Below are 27,999 nucleotides of genomic sequence, written 5' to 3'. Positions count from 1 at the left end.
TCTGGCGACAGACTATTCTTGTTCGAACTGCTTCCCTTGAGCAATTTGCACGAAGACACGCGGCGTCTTTTAAATTGCCAGTCAGTTGGCGGCGCTCCCACGGACATCGGTCGCAAGAACGCGAAACAGTCAGGCTGGAAATGATAACTAACCGCAAGAACGCGCGTGTATCGGTCGCTAAAAAAGCACAAAGGAAGAAGGAGACTAGAGCTCGACAAGAACTTGACTGAAGCTTGACTGAACTCGCTGTTCGGAGAGACACAGGGTGCTTTGAGAGACGCGTTCATATAGTTTAACGAGTCGTTTTCAAACAAATGTGACGAGAACGATATCTAATAAAGTAGTACATTAATATTTAGGTCGTCGCGAAACGCGATTCGAAACGGTTGGGCAAAGGCTGCAAGCGAGGAGGGAAAAGAAATGTTTTTTTTTTTTTAAGAGAGGTGGGATGGGGTGCAGCGAAGATGAAGGCGATCAAACGAGTTTCTTTCTAGGTCAATGTGATTTCGAAATTTATGTCGCCTCGGGAATCAGACGAAAACGTTCGATTTCGGTCGAACTGTTCAGACGATGCGTTACGGAATTGGAAAAATTAAAGCGACGGCAGATTTTCTAAGGAATTATTCGAGTACGTAATCGTTTCTTTTATTTCCGAATGTCTCTCGTATTCAGAATACACACATTCGTTTATCAGCGTTAAAAGATGCTAAAATCAAATATTATTAGAAAGTTATTAAGATCACGAAGCATTATCTCGTTCGATATTTTAAGATCGTAGATATAAGGATTGTAGAATCTTCGATAAATGAAATAAATACTCGTCTTAATGATGTTTATACGCATTGCGTCTCGATTATTGCATCTTTAATCAATCTTAACACAAATTTCCTCTTTTTAAAGTATAACACGTAAAGTATAACACTTTTTTAACACGGTTAATGTTGCGAAACATGTAAACGCGCAGATATTATTTAAACGTATCACCGGATACCTTTAATAAGGAATATGTATGTTACAAATCCCTTTTTTTATGTCACCCATGGCGAAGGATAAAGTTGCGCTAAAGCCTGGAATGGTAAAAGCGCGCCGCATAAGAATATCCACGGGCGTGCGTCTGGGAAACGTTAATTTCATAAGGGATGAAAAATTGTAAGTGTAATCTGCTGAAACGCGCTTCTTAATTCCAACATTGCTACATTAATAAATCGCGGCCCACCGAATTAACCTAATTTCATATTAGCGCTATTACAGATGATATATACATTTGCTCGCGTAGATTAAACGTTCTTAATTTTGAAGTAGCAACCGAGGCAAAGTTGATGCGATCTTAATTTCGGATTTCCCACGTTTTTACGAATCTATTCTCTCGTCTCTCGTTCTTTCTCAACTTTCAATTAAAAAGAGGCCGCGTACCGTTAATTGAATCGTGTATCATTTACGTAACACAAAACCAGCTCCTATATCGGCATCGAGTAGAATGTAATTAAACTGTCATGGTAGCAAGAAACCAACAAATTTACCTCGGATAATAACGTCTAGCTTTGACGCAAAGTGCGATACCGTTATCGTTTATCAAGAACCAACGATCAAAACATTCCCTGCGGATTTTACCGATGTCTGGCAAATTAATCAAACGGGCGAAACACAGTGAGTAAAGAAAAGGGACAGGAAGTCAGAGAAACAGAAAGGAAACACGAGAAAAGGCAAGGATATAAACGAAGGCAATTGGTTAGACTCGGTCGTGTAACTAACTCGGCCTACCGATCACGTACAATCAGACAAGATTCATTGAAAATCTGTAGCTGTGCCCCGGGGATGATACAAAATTCTGGTCTTCTTCCGGGGTAATTGAATCCCGGTGCGCGGCCAGCCTGTTCTCCACCTGCTTTCCTATCTATCTCTAACTTTCTCTCTCTCTCTCTCTCTCTCTTTTTCTCTCTCCTGTGTTCCATTCAGTCGACCGAACTGAAACATATACGCGGCCTTGCAGTTTATTTTCCATCCATCTTGCTTTACGATAAGACAGAAGCAATATCTTGCTACAGGTGGCTGAGTATACGTACCTCTCATTCACGGCCACTCGTGTTCAAGCCCTGGTTCCCGCGCGTTGCTTCGCCTCCAGGCCACGGAAATTTCTCTCGTCGTGTATGCGTTACACGTAACCGTGTTTCGTGTGCCGCTTCGTGTGCCGCTTCGTGAATCAGAGGTACGGGAAACATCGAAGATGCGACTTTTCCTTTATAGCCGAGTTATCAACTCTTTCCAAAGCTTTGGTGGCTTTTCGTCTTGTCTAATTGGTGCATTGGACATTTTTTCTTTTTTTTTTTTTTGAATTTGGTCGAGTATTTGGATGTAATTGGGGAAACTCGTTGGGAAAATATAACGAACGACGAAACGAGAGATCGCAGGGAAAAAATTAGTTAAAACTCTGTTTAAAGGAATATACGAGTGTTTCATTTAAACTAAATCCTATAGCGACCAGTAATCTGCATATCGGAGATATTAATTAGTCTGGCTGTGCGCAACGCGATCGCAATAAATAAAACGCTGGAGCGTAAGCGCGATAACTCGGCATCGAGACTCGTTTTACTATGCTACGTTATTGCCAGCCGCTTCATAGTTTTCGCTCGAAATATCGTTTTTCCACGGATCTTCCGCGCGTTTTCTGCAAATAAATCCTTTCGCCAGTCGATGGGAAAAAGTTTGATGATGCCATTAAACAAAGACTGGCGCTGATCTATTTTTCGGTGATAAAATATCACCGAGATCTATATCAACCACCAATTTTAGTTAAATTTGTTACGGTGTACGACGATCTCGTATTTGTGAGAAATCCAATGATAATCGTATTTTACGGAGTGTACAAAAATGTTATCGGTATATTGGTGTAATTCGTAATGGATAGGCTGTGCAAATATTACGGATAAATAGAATTTAATTTTCGCTTGGTGTTTCTATCGAATTAAATATTTCCAGAGTGTACGGATTCTCGTAATTCCGTAGCAATCGATAAAATCATAAATAATCATTTATCCGTGTTTCTTCCATCGTTGTTCCGTGTTATTGAAAGCATTGGAGGGATATTATGTATCTATAATCAACCAGATATCACGCACTACTGTTTTAATTAGTTTAACTAGACACACATCGTTAGTGGGCAACCGCGATTTTTATTTACTTGAAAATGCAATCTGATAATCTGCTTGGCAAAATCTGTAATTTATGCTGGCTATGTGTAGATTTATTATTTACTGTAGTTAATACCAGAATGAAAATGAGTATTTCGTATTTTTTCGTAGTATCTTCATAAATTTATAACGAAATTTTGGGGATTTTTGAGGATTTCAATGATTTTCGATAAAATATGTAGATAAAGCTTTCATCGTATATCTCTTTATGTATCTTTTATTTTCATTTCCTTATATTTTAAGTGTTAAAAATCTTAGTGTTAATTGGAGCATTAAGAAAGAAGGTAAACCAAACATTTTTCATTTTTTTAAACATTTTTTTACACGTGAAATAATAGAATCAATTAACTCTAGTAAGCTGTATTAATTATACAAAACTGGAAGAATTCGTTCCTTTTTTCGCCAAAAAAGATTGTTCGATTTCATATTTGGGATGTTGCAACTTCTTGAGCGAGCAGTGTATCTATCGTAGACAGCTGTATGATTTGTTGACTTTTTTTAAATATTTTAGTTGATCCACTTTTACACTCAATTATCCTCTTGCCTCCGGCAAATCATTATCCTCTAAATCTCTTTAAAGCGTTCGCTTGATTTTAGTCGCTTGTCGATACGTAAGTCACAACAATGATTTTGTAAGAAAGCACATGTACCTACAAGAGTTAATCTTATGCAGGTGTACGAGGAAGATCCAATTAAACCGCGTTTAGCTTTTCGTAAGCTCGGTCTGTTGGGAAATCCGACGGAACAGCAGCATTCGTTAAGGCATAGAAAGGCGAAGTGGCGATATAGCAAAAAACTCAGGTAATTTTGGTTGTGCTCGACTGTGACCAATTAAAAGTACTGCCCGAAACAAGTCTCCTCAAACGAATAGAGCCAGTCATTCTAAATTTATTAAAGACAAGATTTTTCTAGAGTATGAACGTTTTCCTGCTGCTGCAAATTTTTTTCATATTTTCACGCTCCGAGATTCGTAATGCGTGCGTAATAATTTCACCTCCCGGCTTGCTTTGATGTTCTCTTACACGTACGTTATGAATACGTGACACGACGTTGAAAAATGCATCGGTCGAGTGCAAGACGATCCTGAGTAGCGACAAGTTTTTCGAAAGGTTGCTCTCGACGCGTTAAGTGCGGTCAAAGTTCACGTCCGGCAATTTTCAACCCTTTGTTCGTTCGCGTATCGAGCGTGAACGATATATCGAGGCTTGATCGAGTATTTTTAGTTAATTTTCTTGCACGTGAACTCGCTTGTCAGAAGCTCGATTAATCAAGTGTATCGTTAAACGTACGTGTATTTAAGCTTCTTAGCCTTTAAATGGTGAAAAATATGATTTCCAAGCTTCCGATCAATTTGCGCTTAAAAAAAATTAATTCGCAGCGAGATCTCGTTAGAAAGATGTTCAACCAAAATGTTGTTTTCGTACGATTTAACGAGAAGTAACAGCGGTGTTGCTGTGGCCTGTTTGAAAGAAACGACGTGCAGTAAGTCGCGGAAATCTCGTTTAACGTTGCTTTTATTTCCCTCCTGTCTTCCGCTATCGCTTTGTAAAGCAGCTTCATTAAATTTATTATCGCGCAACATCACTCGCAAATATGTTCTAATTTTCCGTGGAGGATAGGAACCGACCAGGATTGCGGTGTCTCATTATGCCGGGAATTTATAAAATCCTCTATCGGTTATAATGAGAAAACGTGTTTGTGTTTCCTGCGAACGTGTTCTAATTACACAAACACCGGTGTATGTATTATATCTTTGAAAAGGCTGGCGAATGCGCCACTTAGAAAATATATTATTAAATTTATCTCGCTCTTTTCATCGAAACAAATTGGTTTCCGTTCTCAACCTACTACTTTCATCCTTCGACCCTCTGCCGTATGCAGACGCATAATATAACGACCAGGTCTGCACGACTCGTGTGTGCTATATTAATTAAGTTTATTTCCATGAATAAACATCTAATCGCTCAATTACTTAACCACGGCGAATGTTTATATCAGCGTATATTTTTTAATGTACATATACAGAAGAAAGATGCGCAGGTTACGGAGGTTGATTTAAATTGATGCGATTAAAATTGCAAGAGGTTGAATCATGATACGACACGCTGAAACGCAAGGTGGCTTTCTTAATATTATCCTACAGTTACCAGGCAGATGAGAATGATTCGTTATTTTTCACAGAAATTTTGTAGATTTTATCGTCCAACTTAAACAATTTCTTATGGATAAAAAATATTATTAAATTAGTCAAGCACCACGTAAGGGTTAAAAATATCTCACGTCACCTGTGAAATGTTCTAGATGCCTAATGATCTTTCATTTTATCTTCAAACCTAAGGAATTCCGATAGGTTACGAGTAGATAAAAAATGGTTGAAAGAGCACAGGACGGTTAAACAGTTATCATATTGAAATGTTGCAGATGTTGTCCGAGTTATACAGGACAGAGGAAGATTTTTTCATACGATTGGCATATTTCAATCCGCAAAGTTGTAAAAGCGCGATACGTCCTTCTTTTCACATTGCGTCCAGCGTCTCCGTGGTGAAAGCACGGCTTTGTCGTGGCGTCGATCGCGATAGGAAGTGCTCGTTGAAGAGCACAGGGCCAAAAGCGAGCGAGCGCGACAGTAAGTCGCCTTTCACGCGGTCCACTTTACCGGACACCACTTGCCGGTTCACGGTCTTCCTACCTTCTTTTATACGGACCACTTCTCCGCCACCGACGGTGTCGCCCTGGTTCAATGCGACCCGTTCGCTCGTAAAACCTGTACGTCGAACAAATAGCGTTGATTTTATTGCTACACATCCGGAGGAAACGCGTGCGAGCTCTCTTTTCGCTTCAGCCTCAAGAAATCCACCAACCCAGCGAATTTTTCATTCGAAGGCTTTCAAAAATACCTTTAACCAGTTCGTATTTGGTAACTCGCGATAAAATCAGAAAATTAAGCTTTTTCGGATTGAATGTTTCTTCAGAAATGATAAAAATGTTTGTTAATTGGTTTCTCGTTCGAAAACTAAACCGATCAACTTTATTTTTTTTTTCCTTTTTTTTATGAATTTCTCAATTTACGAATCTAGTAATTAGTTCAACCTCTTAAAAAACAGAGAATCTATTCTCACGAATTTATCTACCGCAAGGAGATGGCATAAATAATCATAAACTCTAAGGTAAATTTTAGAAGATAGTATTTGTAATCGTTATTTTTCTCTGCATTTCAGTTTATGTAGTTCATTATTTCGCAGGCATTATTCATAGTGCCAACGCCCTGGCTGCACTGAGTGCACTCGTTCCCGTCAGATCACGAAAGTTAAGCACGGCCGGGCACGGGTAGTACTTGGATGGGTGAACGCCTGGGACTCCGTGTGGCGTTAGCGAAGCGCGCCGGGCCCGTGCCCCCCCCCCCCCCGCCCGCCGTGGGGTTCGGGCTTGCACGCTTGGCGGCTCAGCGTCTCGGGGCCGCTAAGCAGTCCGGTGGGGGAACGGGGCTGCCTGGCACGGCGGGCTCCAGCGACGAGGGTGTGATGACAATGGTGTTTTTACACACCGTTCCATCAGCGGTGGTTATTAGGCGCGCGGGGGAGGCCCCGTTGCGACGCTCACAGCGATTCCCGGGCCTCTCTCGATCGCAGCCGGGACGGTTATCGTGAAGGTTTTTAGTCGGTTGGAGTCCGACACTACCACGCATTTTTTTCTGTCCTGTAAATTTGGTCGCAAAACAGGACGCCTCGGTAGTCTGCTTTTTGGGTGCTGTGTAACTTTGGGGAGGGGTGGGTTGAGAGGGAGGGCGCGGGGGAGGGGGAATAATGAATAATATATATCTAATAGTGCGAGATCAGAATGTTTAGCCTCAAATAGGAATTATGGAACTACAGTTCGTACAGGACGACGGTGGCGATGTGGTTACTGTAGCTGACTGCAAACACATAGGTTGGCGGTTCGAATCCGTGCCCTCCTGGATTTTGATATAAGTGTGTTCAGGATCAAAAGTGAAAAGTGAAATGTGTGATGTGTTTGAGAATCCGTACTTGGGCGACGCGCAGCTTCTACGTCTTAGGTCTCCCTAGGAAATTACCTCTTAAGATGTGAAAAGAAAATAAAAAAAAGATAAAAAAGATAAAAAAATAAAAAAAATAAAAAAAAATAAAAAATAAAAAAAAATAAAAAAAAAAATAAAAAAAAATAAAAAAAAATAAAAAATAAAAAATAAAAAAGCAAACCTATGAAAACAACATAGAAAAAAAAAAAGAAAAAGGAAAAAAAATTCTTCCTCCTCATATTCGCAATACTTGTAACACAGCAAGATTGATATTAACAACGAAACGAAGATCACCTGTCATCGAAGTGGTTGTGAAGAAGAATAAGTTTGTGAATATTCGTACTGCCATTGCCTTAGTGTAGTAGTCCAGCTACAGATTCCAGGTTTACATCCGCCTGGGGCCCCGTTGTCCATATTTTTTGATAATTCCTACAATAATATTTTATAATTAGACTTACAGGTTTTTATGCAAATTTATCTACGAGAATATATTTAAAAAAGTAAAATCCCGGTAAAAGACAAAAAGGTAGACAATTGCATTACCTATTAAGTATTATAGAAAAATATTAAAGGAAGCATATATATTTCGTCGTATTACGTGCAAATTTTACACAAATGCGTAAAAAACCGCAGTCCATTTACATAATAAAATAAATAATTCTTATATGTCATAAGTCAAATTTTCTTTACCATTCCTTCCAGAACTTCTTGTCCCTTCAGAATATTGCCTAACGTTGTGTCTAAAGATGTAATCGCATCTCAACAGAGATAAAAATTTGTCAAAAGAGGAAACTAATTATCCTGCTAATGAGACGTCGAACGACGTCATAGACCAAGAAAACGAGATCGATGCTTGAGGAGTGGAATCCGGAAAGATGGAAGAAAAACGTTGGTAAAGAGCCATTTACTCGCAACGCCAACGCCCTGGCCGCGCTGAATGCACTCGCTCCCGTCAGATCACGAAAGTTAAGCAGCGCCGGGCACGGGTAGTACTTGGATGGGTGAACGCCTGGGACTCCGTGTGGCGTTGGCGAAGCGGCACCGGGCCCGCCATGCTCCCCCCCCCCCCCGCCGTGGGGTTCGGGCTTGCACGCTTGGCGGCTCAGCGCCTCGGGGCCGCCAAGCAGTCCGGTGGGGGAACCGAGCTGCCTGGCACGGCGGCTCCGGCGACCAGGCGGTGTGACAATAGTTATACACCGCTCCATAAGCGGTGGTAGTAGGCACGCGGGGGAGGCCCCGTTGCGACGCTCAGAGCGATTCCCGGGCCTCTCTCGATCGCAGCCGGGACGGTTATCGTGGAGGTTTTTTAGTCGGTTGGAGTCCGACACTACCACGCCGCTTTTCCCAGAAGCGGCCTGGCGTCCGTGCGGATTTCTTCCACGTAAAATATATATAAAAAATAAGGGCATTATTCATAGTAGAGAAGCACCTTATATATTTTGCGATAGCAACTTAATAATTAATTACTTGTTAAAGTACAGCGAAACGAAAATTTTCTGTCGATAAATTTATTACTTTTGTTTTCTCGGTTTCATTACTCGAGTATATGATAGTGTTTAACTACACAGAAAAGAAATCATTTGCTTCGTTTAAAAAGAAACCACGTTTTTGTCAGTTTTTTCTGGTCGAGTGTCCGCTCTATTAGCGACAATTAAAAATGGCGAAACGACCAGCATAGGCATCGGAAATGGCTAATTATCATGTTAATTGCGTTTCGTCGGGGTGCACATTGTTAAATCGGTATGCAAAGGGACGCGTGACTAAAGCAAGACGCGGATGAAACCGGGAGTTCCGTGCAGCAGGTGATAAATAGCGAAAACACGATAAGGCGCAACGAAAACAAGGGGGAAGCTTCGCAATTAAAATTCAGTAACTCGCTTACCGGAGTACACGTCTCGATTGTAGTAGTATCCATTTAATACGATAAAGCCAGCGCCGCTTTACACCGAGTACAAATCACCTCGCAATCACAGCTTTCAATTGCTTCTACGCGAAACGATGAAGTGTTACGACTACCAGGCTAGATTCAAATTAATAGTGTATTTTGTGGCCCTTGTTAATGATCGCCCACGCCATTCAATCGTTAGTCGTCCTTTCATATTTAACGCTCTCTACATATACACGGCTATCCTCGTAAGTATTAGGACACTTATACATACAGAGATAAATGGCAGAAACAATTAGAGAATTATTAAAAGCTTCAACGATTGAAGATTACAGAGGAAAAATACGATGGCTTATCATATTTTCCCTTGTGGTCTTCAATTATTATCCGCTTTAAAACTTACAAACATAGAGACAGATTATACGGTTTGAACATACGTGAAGGATTTACATATTCAATGTTTAATATTTAAACCGATTATTTCATCTTATATAAAACTAGGAGAAATCGAATGTAATTTTACATTTGCAGTAAACAAGATATTTTCTCGGTTCATTTATACCTGTTGTTGCGACCTCTCAACTAATTGGCGATCAGCTAAATTGAAAAACTGTAATCGCGAACCTTGAATGATATTAAGGCTTAATGTGCAGGGAGATTAAAGAGTTCTAGTTTGATTGTGATTTTTTTCTGTTTATTTGAAGTGTTTAGTATAAACGTGAAAGGTTTAATCGTGTCTTATTCTGTAAGCGCCTGGTGTTTATATTCTAAGTATCGGTTTAGGGAATGTTCTTTCGTCAACGTTTTCTGCGAGGTTGGAATCTATGTTTGTCCAATCATGTGACTGTTCAACTGTCGTGGGCTTCTCGCAAGTGGTGCGTCTTGTGCATACCTGGTCGAGGGTGCGTAGCGTAACGTCACGTTAGCGACTTCATCCGATTGTCTATCGTTGAATTCCAATCTGTGATCGAAGTTTATGACACGTCGTCTGTTATTGAGCGGACCGTTCGAGCGCTCAAACGTGCTAATTATGTTGTCGACGTGATCTGAGTTGTAAACTTTATAATGTGCAATGTGGAAAATTTCAACTTCTGAAAAAATAGCAGGTGTGCTGTCCGTATCGTAAAGTTGAGATAATCTTATATCCTCAACACCTGTTATTTTTTAGAAGGAGAGTAATTTACTGTCTGCCCTAGTATTTTTCTCGTACGATAATATTCCTTCCAGAACACTCGGTTCTGTTATCACTCACAACACCGTCTTGCTGGTTTCTTATCTTTCGGAGACAAACAAGCTTTCGTTGCGTCAAAAACAATGCCGCTATCGCTGGTTGCATGTAAATTTTTCTTGTACACGAAATTACCGCGTATGGTTACTCTGGCGTCTCGAAAAGAACGTTTCTCTCGGGGAAAATTCTCGAGAGAGATTTCTTAAAGTTTCTGAACAACAGATAGCAGCAATTATTATTAGAGTTATTTACGTTTGTCGCTGGTTATATCGCAGCATGAAATATTACAAGTTAAAGACGTTGGTCGAGAAGCAAGGTATAATAATATTTTTCAAATACATTAATTAATATCAGTGAGAGGTAGCTGTTGTCCTGTTGGACAAAGATAAATCGTTCGTTTAATTGGATTCCTCTAACAATGCAGAGATGCAAGGAAGTGTAAGGGGTGAAATATTTAGCGTGAGCTGCACGACTAATTAATGAAACGGGATTACGGTATAATAAACTGTGCGGCAGCAATTGTTCGGATTTAATGTACCAATCGTTACATTTTCTTTCGAACTATAATATACGTCCGTCATCGCGTTAACAATTGTTTCTTCATTGACATGAATAATGTCTTCGTAACATTAATCAACGAAGAAGCTAAAATATCGTTACGGATTCTGTTCTCTTTCTGTTTGTTTGATTTGAGCATTACTCACTGTAAAATTCAAGAACATTAGAAATAGATTTCTGTTCGTTTCTTGATTTCTTGAGTTCATTTCTTAAGAGCAACTTGCTCGTGTAAATACAGATGACGAACCTATGAAATTTAAAAAACAATCAAGTAATGAATTACGTTTGGAATGCTCAACAGAGTACGAAAATATATATTTAATCCCCTAAATACGTAAAATTACAGTTTTCATAGCATGGAGTTAATCGTTGAATTTAAAAATCCCTCACCGTGTTTTCTGCTTGTTATCATCGATAATATTTCAGATAAAAACTAATCGTCTTTTTAATTTTCTGTAGCTTTATACGTTTGCTTTAATCTTCCAAATTATGATCGTCAAATACTCGTAATATTTGTCGCGGTACAAGTACGAATTACACCACTGTATTTGTGAAATATTCAAAACGGTATAAAAAAACTACAAATGCAAATGTTTATCAATCTGTGAAACTGTACTCGGAGATAAAGTACGGCTATAGAGAACCCTGTAAACGTTTGGGATTAGTTTCTGGCACGAATCAAATTATGTCTCTCCATCGAGCTTCTCATCTAGAAGTGTGGCAAGGCAAACAAAGCCAGCCGACCGCATAAAGAGAAAGGGAAAAGCACGAGAGAAGAAGAGAACGTTGCTCGGTGCAAAACATTTTCAGAAGCGAGGTCCCGCTCGTTAGCGGCGTGCGAATTTTATTTGCATCCTATTAAAATGCAACTTCGCTAAATACTTCCAATACTTCTGCGTTCGTGACCCGCTCGATAAAGTTGCAAGTGTTTTGCGGTCGTGAAATTAAACCTTGCGCGCGCACTTATTTACCGATCGTAGAAAAAAATAGACGAACAAACATTGTAGCAATGAGATTCTAAATCTGAAACTTTTTAAATCGTAATTGTAAGTTTCGATCGAATTAGTGGAATTGCTTGAATTCGAACCAAGCGAAACAACAGGTTTGCATCAGTAGAGTGTTCCAACCGGCTTAAAGTCGAGTGACCTGATTAGTGAGAATGGGAATAGAAATTTGAAACGGTATTTCAAGTCAAGTGAAAACGTTCACTCGATTTCAAATAATTTGAAACGCTTTATTAAAAATTAGTATCTTTTTTTTTAACTTGAGATGCGCTTTCGAATTCGAGAACGATTAATCAAAGAATATTTCGAATAAAACGAAGGAGAGGGTTTCGAGTTCCTTGAGTTAATCAAAGTTTAAGCGTTTCTAGTTGTACAAGAACGAAATGAAACGAGTTGTTGCATCGTTTTCCAGGCACGCATCGCTGGAAACAACCGCGAATGTTGTTGGCCGAACTGTGGACAAGCTGTGGAGCGTTGATCATCGGCAGTTCCTTTGAACGGTGAATGCCGCTTTAATAACCAGTCAACCACGCGAAGTATTTCATTAGAGGCCGGAGATCCTGGTGGTGTTGAAGGGACAGGGACGAAGAAGGATGGGCGTGTTGGCGTCGCGTGATACGAATCCACGAGTTTAGAGGAACCAGAAGCTTCCCTTTGACGCCGTTCTCTCGTCTGGCGAGAAAGGAAGTACGATGTAGCACGATTCCGCTACGACCAGAGGCTACGGAAAGTTTAATAAGTGTCCGCTCGCTGTGACTACTACTTACACATGTTCCGGTGTCATCCCATCGTCAACGGAGATTTCTATCGATGTAACTGAGCTGTCTCCTTCAAGGATAAAGGTTTCACCTTGATCCAGGGATGCATCAGTCAAGAAGTATCTCATTCTCTGCCAGTTCGGTTATCGAACGTTCGCCAGCGGCAATAGAACGAGGGAGATGTAGTCAGACATCGACATCGCTACAGTTTCATCGACTTTGACGTATTCCAAGTGTTTAGACTCGATTCGAGTAGGTGTAGATTCTAGAACGCTGATAGATGAAACACGAGAATGACAATAACGTCGAACAGATAGAGATATATCGACTAGAATCTAGGTCGTTAATAGAGTTACAATGGATACGACCGAAGAGACTACATAATCACATAGACGTCTGAAGCCTGAAAACCCGTCCAGTTTTTCCACTAAAATCAAGCAAGCGGAGTTCAAATGTGGCTCAACGTCAATCGTTGGTTCTCCATCGACGTGACAGTGACTTTTGGCAGAATTTCCAACGGGTGGGTCGTGATGCTCGACAGATCGGTTTACGAATCCATTGCCTCCTCGAAACAGTCTCGTGCATCCTGTTCTTTCCACTCTCCGCTGCCTCGAAGTGGAATTTATTTCCAATCTGTATTTCCAGCCTGTAGAAACGCGACCGGGGTGCTAGCTACGTATGCACGGTCCGTAGGAACACGGAACTCGATTCGACGAAATAACACGTGGCTAGGGATCAGCAGCCGGGGATCAGCCTCACCTCTCACGAGAATAGATCTGCGAAACGTACTCTAATTCTTCCTTCGGCTTGACGTTCCATTCTTCGAAGAACGTCGATATTCTAACGACAGACAGAAATGGTACTTCGATAAAATATAGTACTGGTAAATATAGGTGCAAAGACAAGTTAACACCAGACGATACTCTCACAGTTGAAAGAACACAGTAACGACCTGATTCGCAGTGGTTTTCGACTAATTCAGTGGCGTGCTTAAAAAGCTTTCAGTGAGAAGACAGCGCGCACCGTTCGCGTGAAGTCAGTTGCAGCGCAAAAAGGGGGTGGAGCTGTAGAGACTATGATACCAGTTTGATAACGTGGGTCAGAGACTCGGTGCACGGTCGCGAGCAGCTACGTCCGTGTCTGGCCCGGCCAGCCGTGTTCATCCTTCTGGTAAGCAAGTCAGGTTGGTTGGACGAGAGTTCGAGGAGACTCGAAACAAGGAACGAACGATCGAGAGAGTGGAAGAGAGAGAGAAGGCAGAAGTTGCAGACGAGGAAAGCAAGGAATACACCAGGTCAGAGAGAATGCAGAGATTATAGAGAGTCTGTACGTGTGTGTCAGGGTAAAGAAGAAGAGGGTCAACTGGTAAAGTAAGAGACAAAGAAGGAGCAAAAGGGATTCGTAGGTGAAAAAAGAGAAGAAGAGAACAACGGACTGCAACGTGAACGTAGAAGTTAAAGAAGAGGAGGGGGTGGCGGAGGAAGAGGAAGAGGTGAGAGGACAAGCAGGCAAGTTTCCGTCTGTCCAAAGTGGATGGGGGTGAAAATGTTCGGAGTGTTGCTGGCATGTGTCTGGCTGGTTGCCGGCTCCCCGTTACATCCCTGGCCGCTAATACCGCACAAAGGTATGTGCCCAATCTACTAGTAATTTCTTATTGCTTCTTTTTTCGTCGATGAAATAAACCCGATGATTATGAATCCATTCGACCATACGATTTTCGTATCTTCGTAAGAGCGAGAGGATTATGAAGCAAACGTTCATTCGTCGAATATAGGGAATAAAGTTTTTCGTTGTTTCTTTTGCATCGTTGTTGGTATTGTTGTTTATCGTCCTATGCACGCCCGTTGATTTTTTTACATCTTGAACATACGGTCTCTCTTGCGATGCGGTTTGGTAGAACGTCGACAGTTTGTTGCAATTTTTTTTCTCTTTCTTTCCCGGTCCTTTTTCCATCGAAATTACAGGAGCCCCAACGAGAGAGCTCTGGCAGTCTTTCACCCTCTTGCCCCCCATCGCTGTTGGCAGACTGTAGTTTTACGGCTGACGCGAACACCGTAATTTAAAATACTCCGCGATAAAAGAGACGAACGATAACGGCTTAACAACAAGAACAAAAAGTTATTCCATCTCGCAACGTTGATAATCCGATGTAGAAAAGTTGCCCGACGTTTCGTTGAAGTTCTTAACGCTGTGCTAAACGTTCTCTGTCGACTAACGATGATAGGAAACATACTCTCTGGTCGAACCACTGTTAAAAAGAACTGTTGACTTCCTTTGTGCTTTTCTTTGTTAATCCAAACTTCGAACCCCGTCAACTTTCTTCATTAAAAATATGCTCGTTAGGTTACAAAAATAATGTAGCAAGTAATAAGTGGGGAAGTTTCAGTCTTGTGGATATATGTTCAAGTAGAATGAGGCTGTCCATTGTCAACCACTTCCTGTGCGTTGACCACGCGTACGTAAAAGTATTTGTTGAACTTCTTTTACATCTATTCAGTGAAAGGGATATTATTCATACCAATGATAGAATTAATATAAATCTTCATTTTATCAAAACATTTTAAATAGAGTAAGGCTATTTATCAGCCTGACGTAATGCTGTACTATCTACTCTAAATTGAGGCTGTTGAACTTTTGTTCACATTTATCCATTCAAAAGAGTAATATTAACCGTACCAATTATGGAAATATTACGGATTACCCTCTTTTCTAACATACAATAGAATTTAAAAGACAATTTAATTTTGTCATTAACAATTGGTCGGAAAAAAACATCATTGTAACGACGACAACGATTAATACGCGTTATGTTAACGATCTGGAGTAGGTAATAGACGGTTCCATGGTTGGAAACCATCCTACAGCGGCAGACACAAAGAAAAGTAGCCACCTTTTTCCAGGCTCTTTGTATCGGTATCACCGTTCTCTCTTTTGTGTCGTCGCTTTCTTCAAGCTCCGTGGATGGAAATGAAGACACGAACCGACGGTAAATCGAGCGACGCGCACACCGGAAAGGCACGCTCGATTTCGCAAACGCGCAGCACCGACTATTACGTGGCTTTGCTCGCGTAATCGCGCTTCCATTTCGAGAATTAGTCCATCAGGATTCAACGTCGCGTGAGATCAACCGACTCATGTCAACACCGCTATCGTTTCTTTTCGGTGCACCATTAAAAAGAAAGGAAAAAGAGAGGAAGAGAGGAAATGTTTCTACCTTCGTCGAAAAGAGTTGGACTCTGTTCTTTATCCACGAAAATGTCCCGCACGGATGTTTCAAACGGTAATTGGCGTAACGTCCCTCGAGTGTTCCACCTCTGGTCTGATACTGATAGACGCAACTGGTTTCGCGAAGAGAATTCCGATCGGAGTTTTTCCATTCTAATGAAATTAATTCGTTAAAACGACGAGAAACTTACTCATTGTTTCTTTCCCACTTTAGACATTCTCTGGTTGTCGAGACTCTGCATCGATTAACGAGTTCGGGGGTCAAACTTCGCCCTCCCTTCTTATCTAAGTAATAACAGAGTAACAAAGTGAAATTAAAAGAATTTAAGAATTCGCAAGTTCGATCGATTAATTTACCAGGCGAGACTTTTAATCAAGAAGCGTTCGACGTGTCTCGGATTTCATTTCGCGCGTTGTTCCCTGTCTCGGGATTCCCACGAGGCGATGGATTTCATTGGAAATAGGCGACAGAGAGCTCGTCACGTAGTCCGATAAGAGCGATCCTCGATCAACGCCTCGGTGGTTTGTACGTAGCAGAGCGTTCGAATCGGTGATAGCGATCGCGCGTGCAAAGGCAAACGGGCTGAGACTGATAAATATTTAACCAAACCGTAGAGACGACCGACATACACGCTACAAGCCAAAAGAAAAATTTAATATCGGCACTCTCGTCACGGTGTGCACGGTTGCATTACGCGAAAAATTCCGGCGCAATTAGAGCAGCAAACGGAACAATTTCATTACGTCTAGCGATCAATATATCCCCCGGCAATACGTTGCTTCTAATTTGGACAAGTCTGTCTCAAAAGAGTAACTCATGTGGCAGTGGAACACAGAAGACAAAGAGTGAAATCAAGTCTCGCTTCGCTAGCTACTTCGCCTATCTGATCCCGATTATTTGCATTATACATTTGTAATGTTGCACGGGTCGCCTAATGGAACATTCGAATTTTGGATTAATATTCTCCAATTAAAAATTGAATATTTCATACACTTTTCACGAATTTTGCACCATTACATAATTAAACATTGCTGTGTTTCCTCGTCGTTATTATTTACAATAATGTCTGCCTTTCCTTATTTGTATAAAAATTATTGGAAATCGATTTAAAAATATGCGAATCACAGGATAGCATTTTTATTATTATCGTATATTATTGCTCGCAAACGGAAAACAAAGAAATAGAAAAATATGTGCTTGAGCCACTCGTATTCATTTTTGACTGTTTAATATCTAGATAATGGAAAACTGAAGCTTGTTTGAGCTACATTTTGAAGTGGAAAATAATTAGGCCATAGTCGTATGAATGGTTGAAAGGCGAAGAAGAGTGATATTTGGCAGACAGGAAAATGAGGAAAATGTTGAGCGTTTCAACGCTAGAATGAACGATCCCCGGTGTAAAGTAAAAAATGGAAACGAGGCAAATGTCTGTTTCAGTCGAACCTTTGTCAACGCTCCCCCAAATTTCCGTATCCATTTTTATCAAATTCAAGGGAATCACGCTGTGTTGTATCATATCATGACATTTGCCGTTTAAAGTGTTCGTCATCCTTCATTCCTTTTCTTTTTACTTTTCCTTTATCATTATTTGTATCGTGGTTGAATCCGTTCAGATCTCATTCCCCAGTGAATTAAGCGAAATCACGCGAAATTTCACGATGAAAGTGAAACACGGGAGTGACAAAGGGTGAAAGTGACTTTTATTTTGTCGAGCGATGAAATCGGAGATTTCCTGTCAATTTCGAGAGGAAAGAATTTCATTCTCTGCTCCACACGTGATAAATGCATCGAATCGTAAATTTGATCGCGCCGTTTAACGCAATTTTACTGAATTTTACTGAAAGTGCACTAAAACAGAAAGAAACATGTACTCGGTCAAGAAATAGAAGGAAATTCCAGCAATTCCAGTTAATTTCCTGATCGCATGGACGAATGTTACGCGATTGTTATACGTCGATAAATTATTCTAGCTATCTATGCACCGCCATATACCTATCTCCACATCAGTAGGAGTATCTACTTTGTATTACAAGCGACATGTTCTCGAGTGTAAACCAAACGCGGCTGCACACCGGTGATGAATAATACGCGGTGAAACTGTACACCGTATAATTGCATATTTTTGCGGCGACTAATGCACTCATGGCTCGCGGTCGTTCGTTACGCACACTATTCGGCTACGGTGATGCGAATGTTTTATAAATTCGACTGATGACCGGCGAATGTTTACTGGCTGAAGCACAGCGGATCGATACTCAGCCTCGTTTCATTTCCTCCATTTTATTCTTATATTCGGCTGCAATGGACAACTTTTGTAGTTGACCTATCAACGAAACCAAAGTCGACTCGGCTTTTTGATAAAAATATTTCCAAGGATGAATAAAATACGGATTTTTGCGATATCTGACCAATCACGCTCTTATACCACTTAAAAACACCGCGATAATAATATGCAGCATAGTTTCTCTAAATTTATTTCTAGTGTCTATATCGTTCGAGTTTGTTAATTTTCGAGAAGAAGTGAAACACCTATTTCTCTGATGTCTGACCGTACTGATTAATCACGGACTAGTACCACTTAAAAATAATGCGCAATAGCAATAGAGAATTTAATTTGTCTAAATTTACTTTTGGAATCTATCTGGTTCCGATTCATTAATTAACCTATTCAGTAGATGAAATTGCAAAGATTAAGAGTAAAATTTCGGTCGCAGTCCAACACTCTACGTGACCAGAATCGGGCAATCGCGTATAGTTTAACGTACATTTTGCACGTTTTTTAGAGATTGTCTTTCAAAAGCAGCTCTCGAAGAGCAGCCGTGAGATTGTTAAAAGCAAGGAGCTAGAACTGAAGACAAAGCCGAGCCCGGAGCACATCCTGTACTTTGAAATCCGAGAGCCGCCTACGTAAGAAGGACGGGCAACGAGCTGGGGTTGGTTGAAAACCATAAGAAAAAATCAAGGTAACTGCTAGCGGGCAGATTATACGATCCGAAGGTAACCGTGCTGGTTAACGATGGCGTTGCCACGTTGATGGCTCCACAGAGGGAAAAGTTGCAATCGCGACGGGTAACAAGCCTGTATAATATAAAATTGCATATTCATACTTAGCTCGAGGCGAACCATGAATACGTGGCTGCTGTCGTCTTATCTGAACGATGTGCATTATCGAATTGTTTTCGCTCGAACGGGGAACAGAGGGTTGGAGCAGACCCGTATTAAATGATGGAACGTTGATAAGGGGAACGTGGTCTTCGTTTGACCGATTGTGCACGGGTCAAACGTTGTGGAAAGTGGAAAACAAATTGAGAGTGGAACGAGGCTTCGATTAGATCTCTCTCTTACGACATAACGTAGAATTCATCCGGTAAGGAATACGAGAGACGATTACCGGGAACTGTTATAACGTTGACTTAACAGCTTGTGGAAATTTAATTAGAATTTCATTTTTGCAAACACCGATCTTTGCGTAAGGGTAAAGCTAGCCCATTTCAGAGACGTAGCTTTCACGGAAGCGAGGAGTACTGATGGTACGGTGGTTAAATCTGGCTGCACACAGGCCAGGTAGTTAAAGGCCAGTGCTACAAATAAACGTTAAATTATTGTTCACTATATTTCCTACTACGGTCTTGAATAGAACTGTTATGAAGTGCCTGTAAAGACGGTAATACGACCAAGTACCGTACTGGTCTAAGTACCATTCACTTTCGGTTATATTCACTGGATTCTTTTACATTTATTTGACGTTCGAGAAATCGTTAAACAATTCTCATTGTTAGAGTATACCGTTGGTGGATAGAAAGGAGGGATAGAAGGAAAGGATAGAAGGAAAGAATAGAAAGTAATATAGTGTACATTAACATCAGACAAAGGCGTGTCAATAAAAATCAATTGCAAAATTTCATAATTAAAACAGTGGTATAGTTCGATTATAATAAATAGTATATCCAAGTTGTCGGTGCTGAGCGAAGGATCGTTGAATTTCGTGTACTATAGACACGGATCGGAAAGAAACAAAGAGGGCAGCGTTATCGTGAACCGGTTGAACTGACTGAAGGGCTCTTGGTTTTTCGAAGAACCGAATCACAAGGAGGACAGGTAGAGGAGGATAGATAGAGGGGAGAGGAAGAGTGTCTTGCAAGGTGGCTGCCCCTGGCAGTGCTCGCGTGGAATAGAGGGTCCTCGAAGGGCACTCGACCTCGATGTAACGACTTTGCACACGCTCGTAACTCGATATTGTGAAATCCTCTTATCGCGTGGTAGCAGCTGCAAGCGCATAAGAGCCATCGGGAACGCGAAAAGACTGTGTCGCGATTACTCGCGATTACTCGAACGCCGTGAACTCTAATTTCCCTGTTTGAGCGCCAGGGAAACGGTCCCCCTCCCCCCTCTTCCTTCTTTCTCTCACCTTCAGTTTGCAAAATTTGCCGAACAGAGCGAGTGAATCTCTTTCTTTACGGCCACAAATACCTTGGAAATTAATAAGTTTCTCGTTGAACGATACTCGAGATTCTCTTCTTCGCGAGCGTCGATACTTGAAATTGAATACTTTTTTGCACTTTCGAAAAGGGATATCAGATCCCCTGGAATAAATAATTTATCAGCGTGGTAACCAGCATGCAAAACGAGGGTCGAACGCATAACTCTGTGAAAAGGGGGATGAAGATGTTTTCGCTCACTACGAAGAAAAAACAAGCTCCACCTTTTAGGAGGGATCGAAAAGTTGGTCCGAAGAAGCTCTCGAGAGGATCTTAATGAGGTTCGAATGGAAGTCCTTCGTCTTCGTCTTCGAGTGGTTGCTCGAATATTCTGGTGATCGTAACGAGCAGCCAGAATTCGATCGTCGAACGAATCCATCTCTTCGAGCATTCGGCTATAAACTGTCAGATATAACGATTCTGGTCTCGAAAATAATTAGTACATCGATAGACAAATTATAGAGAAACTATTGTGAATTCTATGACTGTAAAGAAGTAGTCAGACAACGACTTCAGGTTTAACGGAAATCATGAATTATATTTGATCGTTAAGGTTGAAAAATTAATTGGTACTTCGACAGAGAAATTGTACAGAAACTATTGTGAATTTTATGATTGTAAGAAGAAAGCGACGAGACCACGAATTCAACTTTAATCACTCGAAGCTTTAATAAAAGGAAAAGGAATTTAAAATGAACAAGAAATACATAGATACTTGCAACTTTCCATAGAAAATAAGTACGTATTAATAATGGAATTTGTTAAAAATTTATTTAACGTATATAAAGTTAATATTTAAAAATATTTTACGAGAGAGAAAGATCAATTTAAGATATTAAATCCATAATACTATATTTGGTACTTTGCCCGAGTTTCTCTCGAGATTCTATTAACGAGTTAACAGAAATTATGAATAATATTTCACTTCTAGGATAAGAAAAAAATGAAAAAAAAAACAGGGAGGATCGAATGCAAACGCGCTAGAAGATTTCATTCCCTCCGCTGGCAGATATCACGTCTGAAGATGGCTCTGATGACGGTGCATTTTGTTTCAAGTCCTTCGGCGGTCTCATTTCTCTCCATCGTACGTGTAGGCACTTTTTTACGTTTATTACACTCGCGACACCATCATACTACTTTTTTTCCTCGGAGCACCGTGCATACGGAGAGAAGCTCCCCCGACTTGATGAATTGCTGCGTACGCGAGGAACAACACCCAAGATTAATAACGTCCTTGCGCTTGAAAAACCAGATAATTGAAACAATGTACTGGTTTCATTCGTACGGTCACTACATCTGCTAGACCGTACCAGACTTTATCCTAAATTACCTAAGAAAATGATTTATTACTCGGTTGATCTCCGTTACGAGTCTAATTAAACTAGTTAGAGTAATATCTTGGCAGAGGGTGCGAAACGCCGATAGCGTATGAGGAAGCAGCCTATTAGAGACAAGGGTTGGCGGCAGTTTCTTAATTCGTTAGGAAGTTTCGCCAACGTATTAACGGCGCTAGATTCGATTAACGGACGCCCGGTGGATGCACGTCGAGCTATGAACGTGATTTAATTTAATCAGCACCTAGACACGGAGAAGGAGCTAGAAGGTCGGGGATCTAAGATGGTATGGCTCGGTGAAAGGGCAGAACACGTCACGAAACCCTTCAGGGTAGAAACGCAAGAGGGATGGTAGAGACACATCGCTGTTAGAGCGTCAGCGATAGTTAGTTTCAAGTTGGGTCTATTTTTGTGTTTCAGATTCTCTAGTAAGCATTTTTATCATATTTCGCTCTAGTTCCGTTTGTGTTATAGTCAAGAGAATTTCTAATTTCCTAGGATTAGTGGTTTTCTTGCTGTACATTAGTAGTAATTGATATGCATCATAAACTCGCGAAGTTTCGGGTTCTACACGACCAATTAGTACCATTACCATTTCTAACTTGCGAGACGCGTACGTCGTTCCAATATTCACAAGGCTGTAATTATTCGTGAACATTGCCAATGTTCAAGAAATCAATTAATTAATTATCAGTCAACGCTCAACCATCTTATTATCAGGAATGGAATTTTCACGTGGAAGGGAATTATTCAGAGTTCGATAGAATACGTTTACCGAATGACGTATCGTCACGATACCTTTCGTTAAGCGAAAGAACCTGTACATTACCGTTTTCAATGTAAGCCTCTTACAAGCAGGATTCTGGGATGTATTTAATGCGAATTATCTTTGTTTCCGCGTTTCTAAGATATGTTTGCTGCAGTAACAGCCACGTAATTTGCTTTTTCAATGGAAGCAAGCCTTTTAACGCAGTGTTCTGGGATTATCCTGCGCGAGGAGGCTTTCTTCGAGCTCTTGCTTGGAATTTAATTAATGCCGCCTTTATCGCATGGCATGAAATAAAAACTGGTTTAAAGGCGAATCTCAGCGCGATGCAAGCTCTGTATGAGAACCTACAGAGCCTCGATTCGAAATGAAGAAGAAAAACGTTAAGAAGCAAGATCTAAGAGGTTACAAACCGGAATGAAAATTGCAAGGAAACTTCGTGAACAGTAAGTTTTTGACCAAGGATTCTGGTGAATATTAAGCGAATTATTTTACTAAGATTTTATTTTTCAAATAACAAAAATTAAGTGCACGCTTTTCTCAAATATCGTAATAAAACGCTTGGAATTTATCAACTTACATCTTATTCAATTTAAGTTCAATAAAATAGCGAAATGTTGGAAAATATCCAATTTGAAAGACTGCCTTCACCACCTAAATGTTTTCAAGCGCCGATAAAAAAAAGTACAAGTTAAATATTTCTCTACAAACTGGCTTCAAGAATTTCAGAAAAATCGATGATTAACATTAAAGCTAGGGAACCTTCCTTGTTAGATACGAAATTAAAACGGCTCATAAATTTAGCGAAGCGTCTTGGAGCGGATAAGATTTTGTTTAAACGAACGTTTAACTCGTTCCTTGCTGCATTTCCTATCCTGGTGCATTATTAAATGTCAAAGTAATTTCACAAAGTGATGCAAGCGATGATTCGCTCCTAGCGGTGAAGGGGGAAAAATAGTGCGAGTCTTTGTGAGAATGACTGCAGTTTACCGTAAGCAAAATGGAACGGGAAAAGCTTGGTTGAAGCTTCCTCGACTCGAACGCAAAAGAGATTGCGGATTATCATGACAGATCTTGATGCTCTCGGGGATCAAGGCTCCTCCTATGGCCAACTCCTTTAGATGCCCGGAGACGGTACCAGTGTTTTGCATAAAACTGAAGAAAAAGCTGGTAGAAAAAAGACGAAAGCACCGATGAGCCGGGTACTAGTTAAGTGCACTGGCTACAGATACTGGTTAATGAGCCGTTCGATCAATGTTATTAAATAATTGAGAGATACATCATCTCTCCTGTCTACGGAAGATTACTTGCTTACCAGTGTCGTTCATCAACGCCGCGAACAACTACAAGTTCACACAACATTTCTACAACGTTCCCTGTAAAGCGTATAATCGTTTAAATTACGATAAATTTACTAGAAAAATCGTTGTTTCAGTTCTTTCGCGTGTAACGCGTCGTAAGTAGATCGTGACCGCGACTAGTCGGGCCGAATCGAATGAAGGTACGGGCGAATTGTGACTGGATTTTTACCTCGACCGCCAGTTCGATCACTCGACAATGAGTTTAATTATCTTCTTTTTGCTTGAATTACTACACGGTCGTCGGACATTTCCTCAAAAACATCGTCGATTGGCCAATTACAATCACCGGTGAATGGCGGCGTGTTAAAAATCCGATAGAAAGGCGGCCGACACTTTTCCACGCGGACGATCCGATTTAATCGACGCAACGGATGACGGAGGGCTCACTATCCAGCGAGAATTTGCAATTACGTTTCTCTAATTCCTCCCGACGTGGCGACATAGACTGGACACAGGCGTTCCGTTTTTATCGCATGAGCGGCTCCGCTTATTTATCGATAGCTCGTAAAAGAGCGGCCGGCAAACGGCTCATAAACGAGCCTCCAATAAAACTGGCATGCTTTCTCTCTCTCTCTCTCTATCTCTTCTCTTCCCCTTTCGTTCATACTTTCCCAATCCGGCCTCTCGAAGCGGATCGTTAGCCGGAAATTTCGAGGCTCCTCACTCGTAAATTTTGGCCATGAATTTTTACGGCATGGCGAATAGCCGTCACGTTCGATCACCGATCCGTGAGAAGAGACAGACCATGTCCTCTGCAAAACGGCGTTTTTAATTGCCCGACACAATTGTAATTCGACGGGTATTAAACAGAAATCACGGGAAAATTTTGCCCACGTTGTACCACAGGTGTTGAATTTTTCCCTTTTCTCGTGTTTAGTGTAGCGCTGTTGATCAGCTTGCAGTTGATTAGTCATTGTCGCTTCTTAACCCTTTGCCTCGTGATTTTTTTTTAGAGAAATATAAATGATAGTATCCAGTTGGTTAGTGCTTCGATGTTTATATATTTTTTATATTTTTATCATATCATGCGCATTCTATGCGTTTTTGTACTCGTAAATTTTTCATAATTCGATGTATTAACATAACAGCGAAGCATCGATATATTATACACGTGTAATTTATATTTATATACTTTGGATCTGAAAAATCAAAGTTAAGGTCGGAGTTTGAGGCAAACTCTATTAAAAATATAATTTGCAACAACCACAATCTGTACGAGTGTGGTGAGATGTTATAAGACAAGAAGTTAATTAACATGCGACGTATCGAAATTAGAAATCTGACAATCTTGTTACGCGTTGGTTCAGTCGAACCGCTGCGAAGTCACGGACCGTGGTAATTTGGCGCAACAATTAAATAGACTGGGCGCCATCGAATGCTAATTAAAATTTGTACGTTGTTATCGGTTTGTCGCGTGGTTGATCGTTAACCAAGGGAGCCCAGGAAAGCGTACGTTTGATGGGCCGCAGGAATTGAACGTTCGTTCCCTTGCAAATTCATTGCTCGCTTTATTTTATTACGCAGTATGGCGTTCGGAAAACAGCCGCAAGATTGATGGTGTCCCGTATTCCTGTCAAACGCAAAATACACCAAATCTAGTTACGCAATACTCGTTATAAATATATATTAAACTGACTTTTGATGCATCATTTTTCACTTATTGGTAAGCCATACAAATGTGAGTTCACTTGTATGACCGACAAATTGAATAAAATTAATATCTCGCTCGTTTTTCATTTTATCACAAAAGCAATACGTACGGATTTTCCACGTATTTTGTTCATTATTCGTTTATTATGAAGCATGCAGGAATTCTATTGCTTTACGCGAAGAAGAGTTTTCCCCTTTTTCCTTCTTTCAACGCTAGTGATCCATTTCAATGATGGATCAGTCACAAAAGAATGCCTTCCATCATCGTTGAAAGTAGTACAATGATGTCTAAAGGTCGTAAGGGAAATATCCCAGTCAAATACAGCCCTCAGCTGGAAGACTTAAACGGTTTGACCTTGTCTATTCTGAAAAGCAATTTTGTAATAACAGGGAAACCGTGACAACATGCATCATAGTCGAAGGTAACCACATCGCAAGCAGAATAGGTTGACCATACATCAGACGAGGTGCATGCGTTTTATTAAAGCCATATTTTTCGCGAATGTTTAAAGATACTTACACTGCTGTCCGTACGTATTTCGACGCAATTCGATCAAAGGTTCGCATTTTTATTATATTTCGAAAATTAGTACAAACATTCTGTTACATTTGAATCGAAATAAAGAATGTACCCGCGTCACTCAAGTCCCATGTTTTTCTCTAACGAATAGTTGAAACTTCGTAAAATCTGAATGCTATAATACTAATCGAATATTGAAATATTAATCGCATACTTACGCGTGTAATGATCATTAAGGAATTGGTAAAAGGTGGAGCTGATCAGTTTGGTTTCTGGAAAACTCAATTTGGAGGTGTTCAAATACTTAGAGATGGTAATGCACATTGTAAGACATACAATGTACTCTCTGGAAGTAGTAATCGCCTGGTTTAATCCACCTTCCGCGAAGAAAAAGTGGTTCGAAATGCGTTAGCGTTCCTGCTATCGGTATTTACCTCCGTATCCAATTCGAGTCTGCTAATTCGACTCGGAAACCGGATACCCTCTCGCTTTTAAATGGATCTAATCTAACCATCCCCTCTTCCGCCAGCTACCCCTCTGAACGAGCGATCGTTTTTTGTTCCGCTCGAGCGGGGTTGTAGCAGGCTGCGCGCGTGGACCGTCCGGATTTTCAAACGTCGTAGTCAGAGTAGGAAACTTTACGGAAATGGAAAAAGTCTTGGAAGAAGATTCCTTCTCGTACTTCGTTGGTCACACAGAGGTCGGGATACAGAGGAGGTTATTCTTGCTTCTCTCCAACGGGCCAGCAAAAAGTCGATACGCCACTGCGGCGAATTTTCAACGTTGGACCGACTCTCGCCGGAGAGGTCAGGTGGGATTCACGCTGGACGCTTCACGCGGAGATCGAACTTTTTATCAGCGACTCTTCTCGAAATTATATTTCAGAGTTCAAGGCACAGAGTGGACTAATGTCGTCCGATTTACTTTCACGAGAAAGATAAATGGAGAGATATTTTAGGCCAGATATGTGGCTCTTGGAAGAAATATTCAAGTATGACAAATAAATACGGTTAAACCCTTTCCGCGAACTCGGACGTATTAGCAAAATGTGCGGTTGGAAAGTAGGGCATGCTATTCCAGATTTATTTAATTTAGTAACCTCGCAAGACAAAGTGCTGTCCTTCGCAAATAGGAACTTAAGCTGAATAACGTGAGCTCTTGGTACATATTTGGACAAGAATTAGGTAGAGACCCAGGACTGACACTTTTTACCTTGAAACTAGCATGTTTGAAGCAAATATCCAGGATTAACAACGGATTGCATTCTTCCTTCGTACAGTTTTTCATGTTATTCCGAGATAATATAACTATTTTACGGTGTAACACGGGACAGACTTAGATAAATAGTCAAATATAGAATTATTTTCGTATTATAAATATGGTGCTTAGTTCCTAAAAAGAGTTTAAAGCTCGCTCTTCGTCATAAATATCAGAACGCTTACAGGAATTAAGATAAATGTCAAAAATCCTGGGAAACATTAATTCTAAATTCTGCGTTATTTTACTATACCGTCAAAGTTCTACAAAATTCAAGCAAATTTCTCGCTTCACCCATATTATAAACGATGAATTCAAGGGGAAAGTTAGACGTTTAACAAAACGATTTTGCTTATTTCCGATTCGACCTCGGTATACCTTCTTTCCAAAAGATAGAAGAATTTTCAACGTTTCCAAGGGGTAAATACGTGACCAACGAACAGTAAAAGAACAGAGGGAGAAAGGGAGCCAGCCCGATAGACAGGACGATTGTGGCGTAACGCAGTCGTTATCTCGCGTTTTTTCCGTCGTCAAGGGCTCTCCGCCTGCCTCCGGCTTCTCCCCTCATCATCATCCCTTTCCACTCTCGTTCGTAACTCGTCGAGAAGTGCGGATAAAGGGATGAATCGACGGTAGAATAGTAAGGGTGAGAGGGATTAGAGTATCGGAGGGAAACGACCAAAGGGATACGGAAAAACCGGTCGCTGGGATTATTGAAACTTTTGGGAGGAGGATAAAGGAGCTCGGTGT

General features: G+C 40.7%; 1 protein-coding gene and 2 pseudogenes across 2 annotated transcripts in view; all 3 read left to right on the top strand.

Annotated features, from left to right (window-relative positions):
* LOC126873697 (disintegrin and metalloproteinase domain-containing protein 10-like) overlaps positions 1-27,999 on the top strand; it is a 164,254-nt gene that overhangs the window by 3,021 nt on the left and 133,234 nt on the right. The window contains exon 2 of one of the 2 annotated variants that reach the window (XM_050634825.1): positions 12,312-14,281. The exons of the other annotated variant lie outside the window; for it this stretch is intronic. Within the exon in view, the coding sequence (XP_050490782.1) occupies positions 14,191-14,281 (91 nt within the window). The 5' untranslated portion in view covers positions 12,312-14,190. The remainder of the gene's footprint in view (positions 1-12,311; positions 14,282-27,999) is intronic. 2 annotated transcript variants of the gene reach the window in all.
* LOC126874151 (5S ribosomal RNA) lies at positions 6,445-6,562 on the top strand (annotated as a pseudogene).
* On the top strand, positions 8,140-8,257 carry LOC126874153 (5S ribosomal RNA; annotated as a pseudogene).

This window comes from Bombus huntii, chromosome 15, assembly GCF_024542735.1.
Source record: "Bombus huntii isolate Logan2020A chromosome 15, iyBomHunt1.1, whole genome shotgun sequence".
NCBI lineage: Eukaryota > Metazoa > Arthropoda > Insecta > Hymenoptera > Apidae > Bombus > Bombus huntii.
This window is presented reverse-complemented; position numbering and strand designations above follow the sequence as displayed.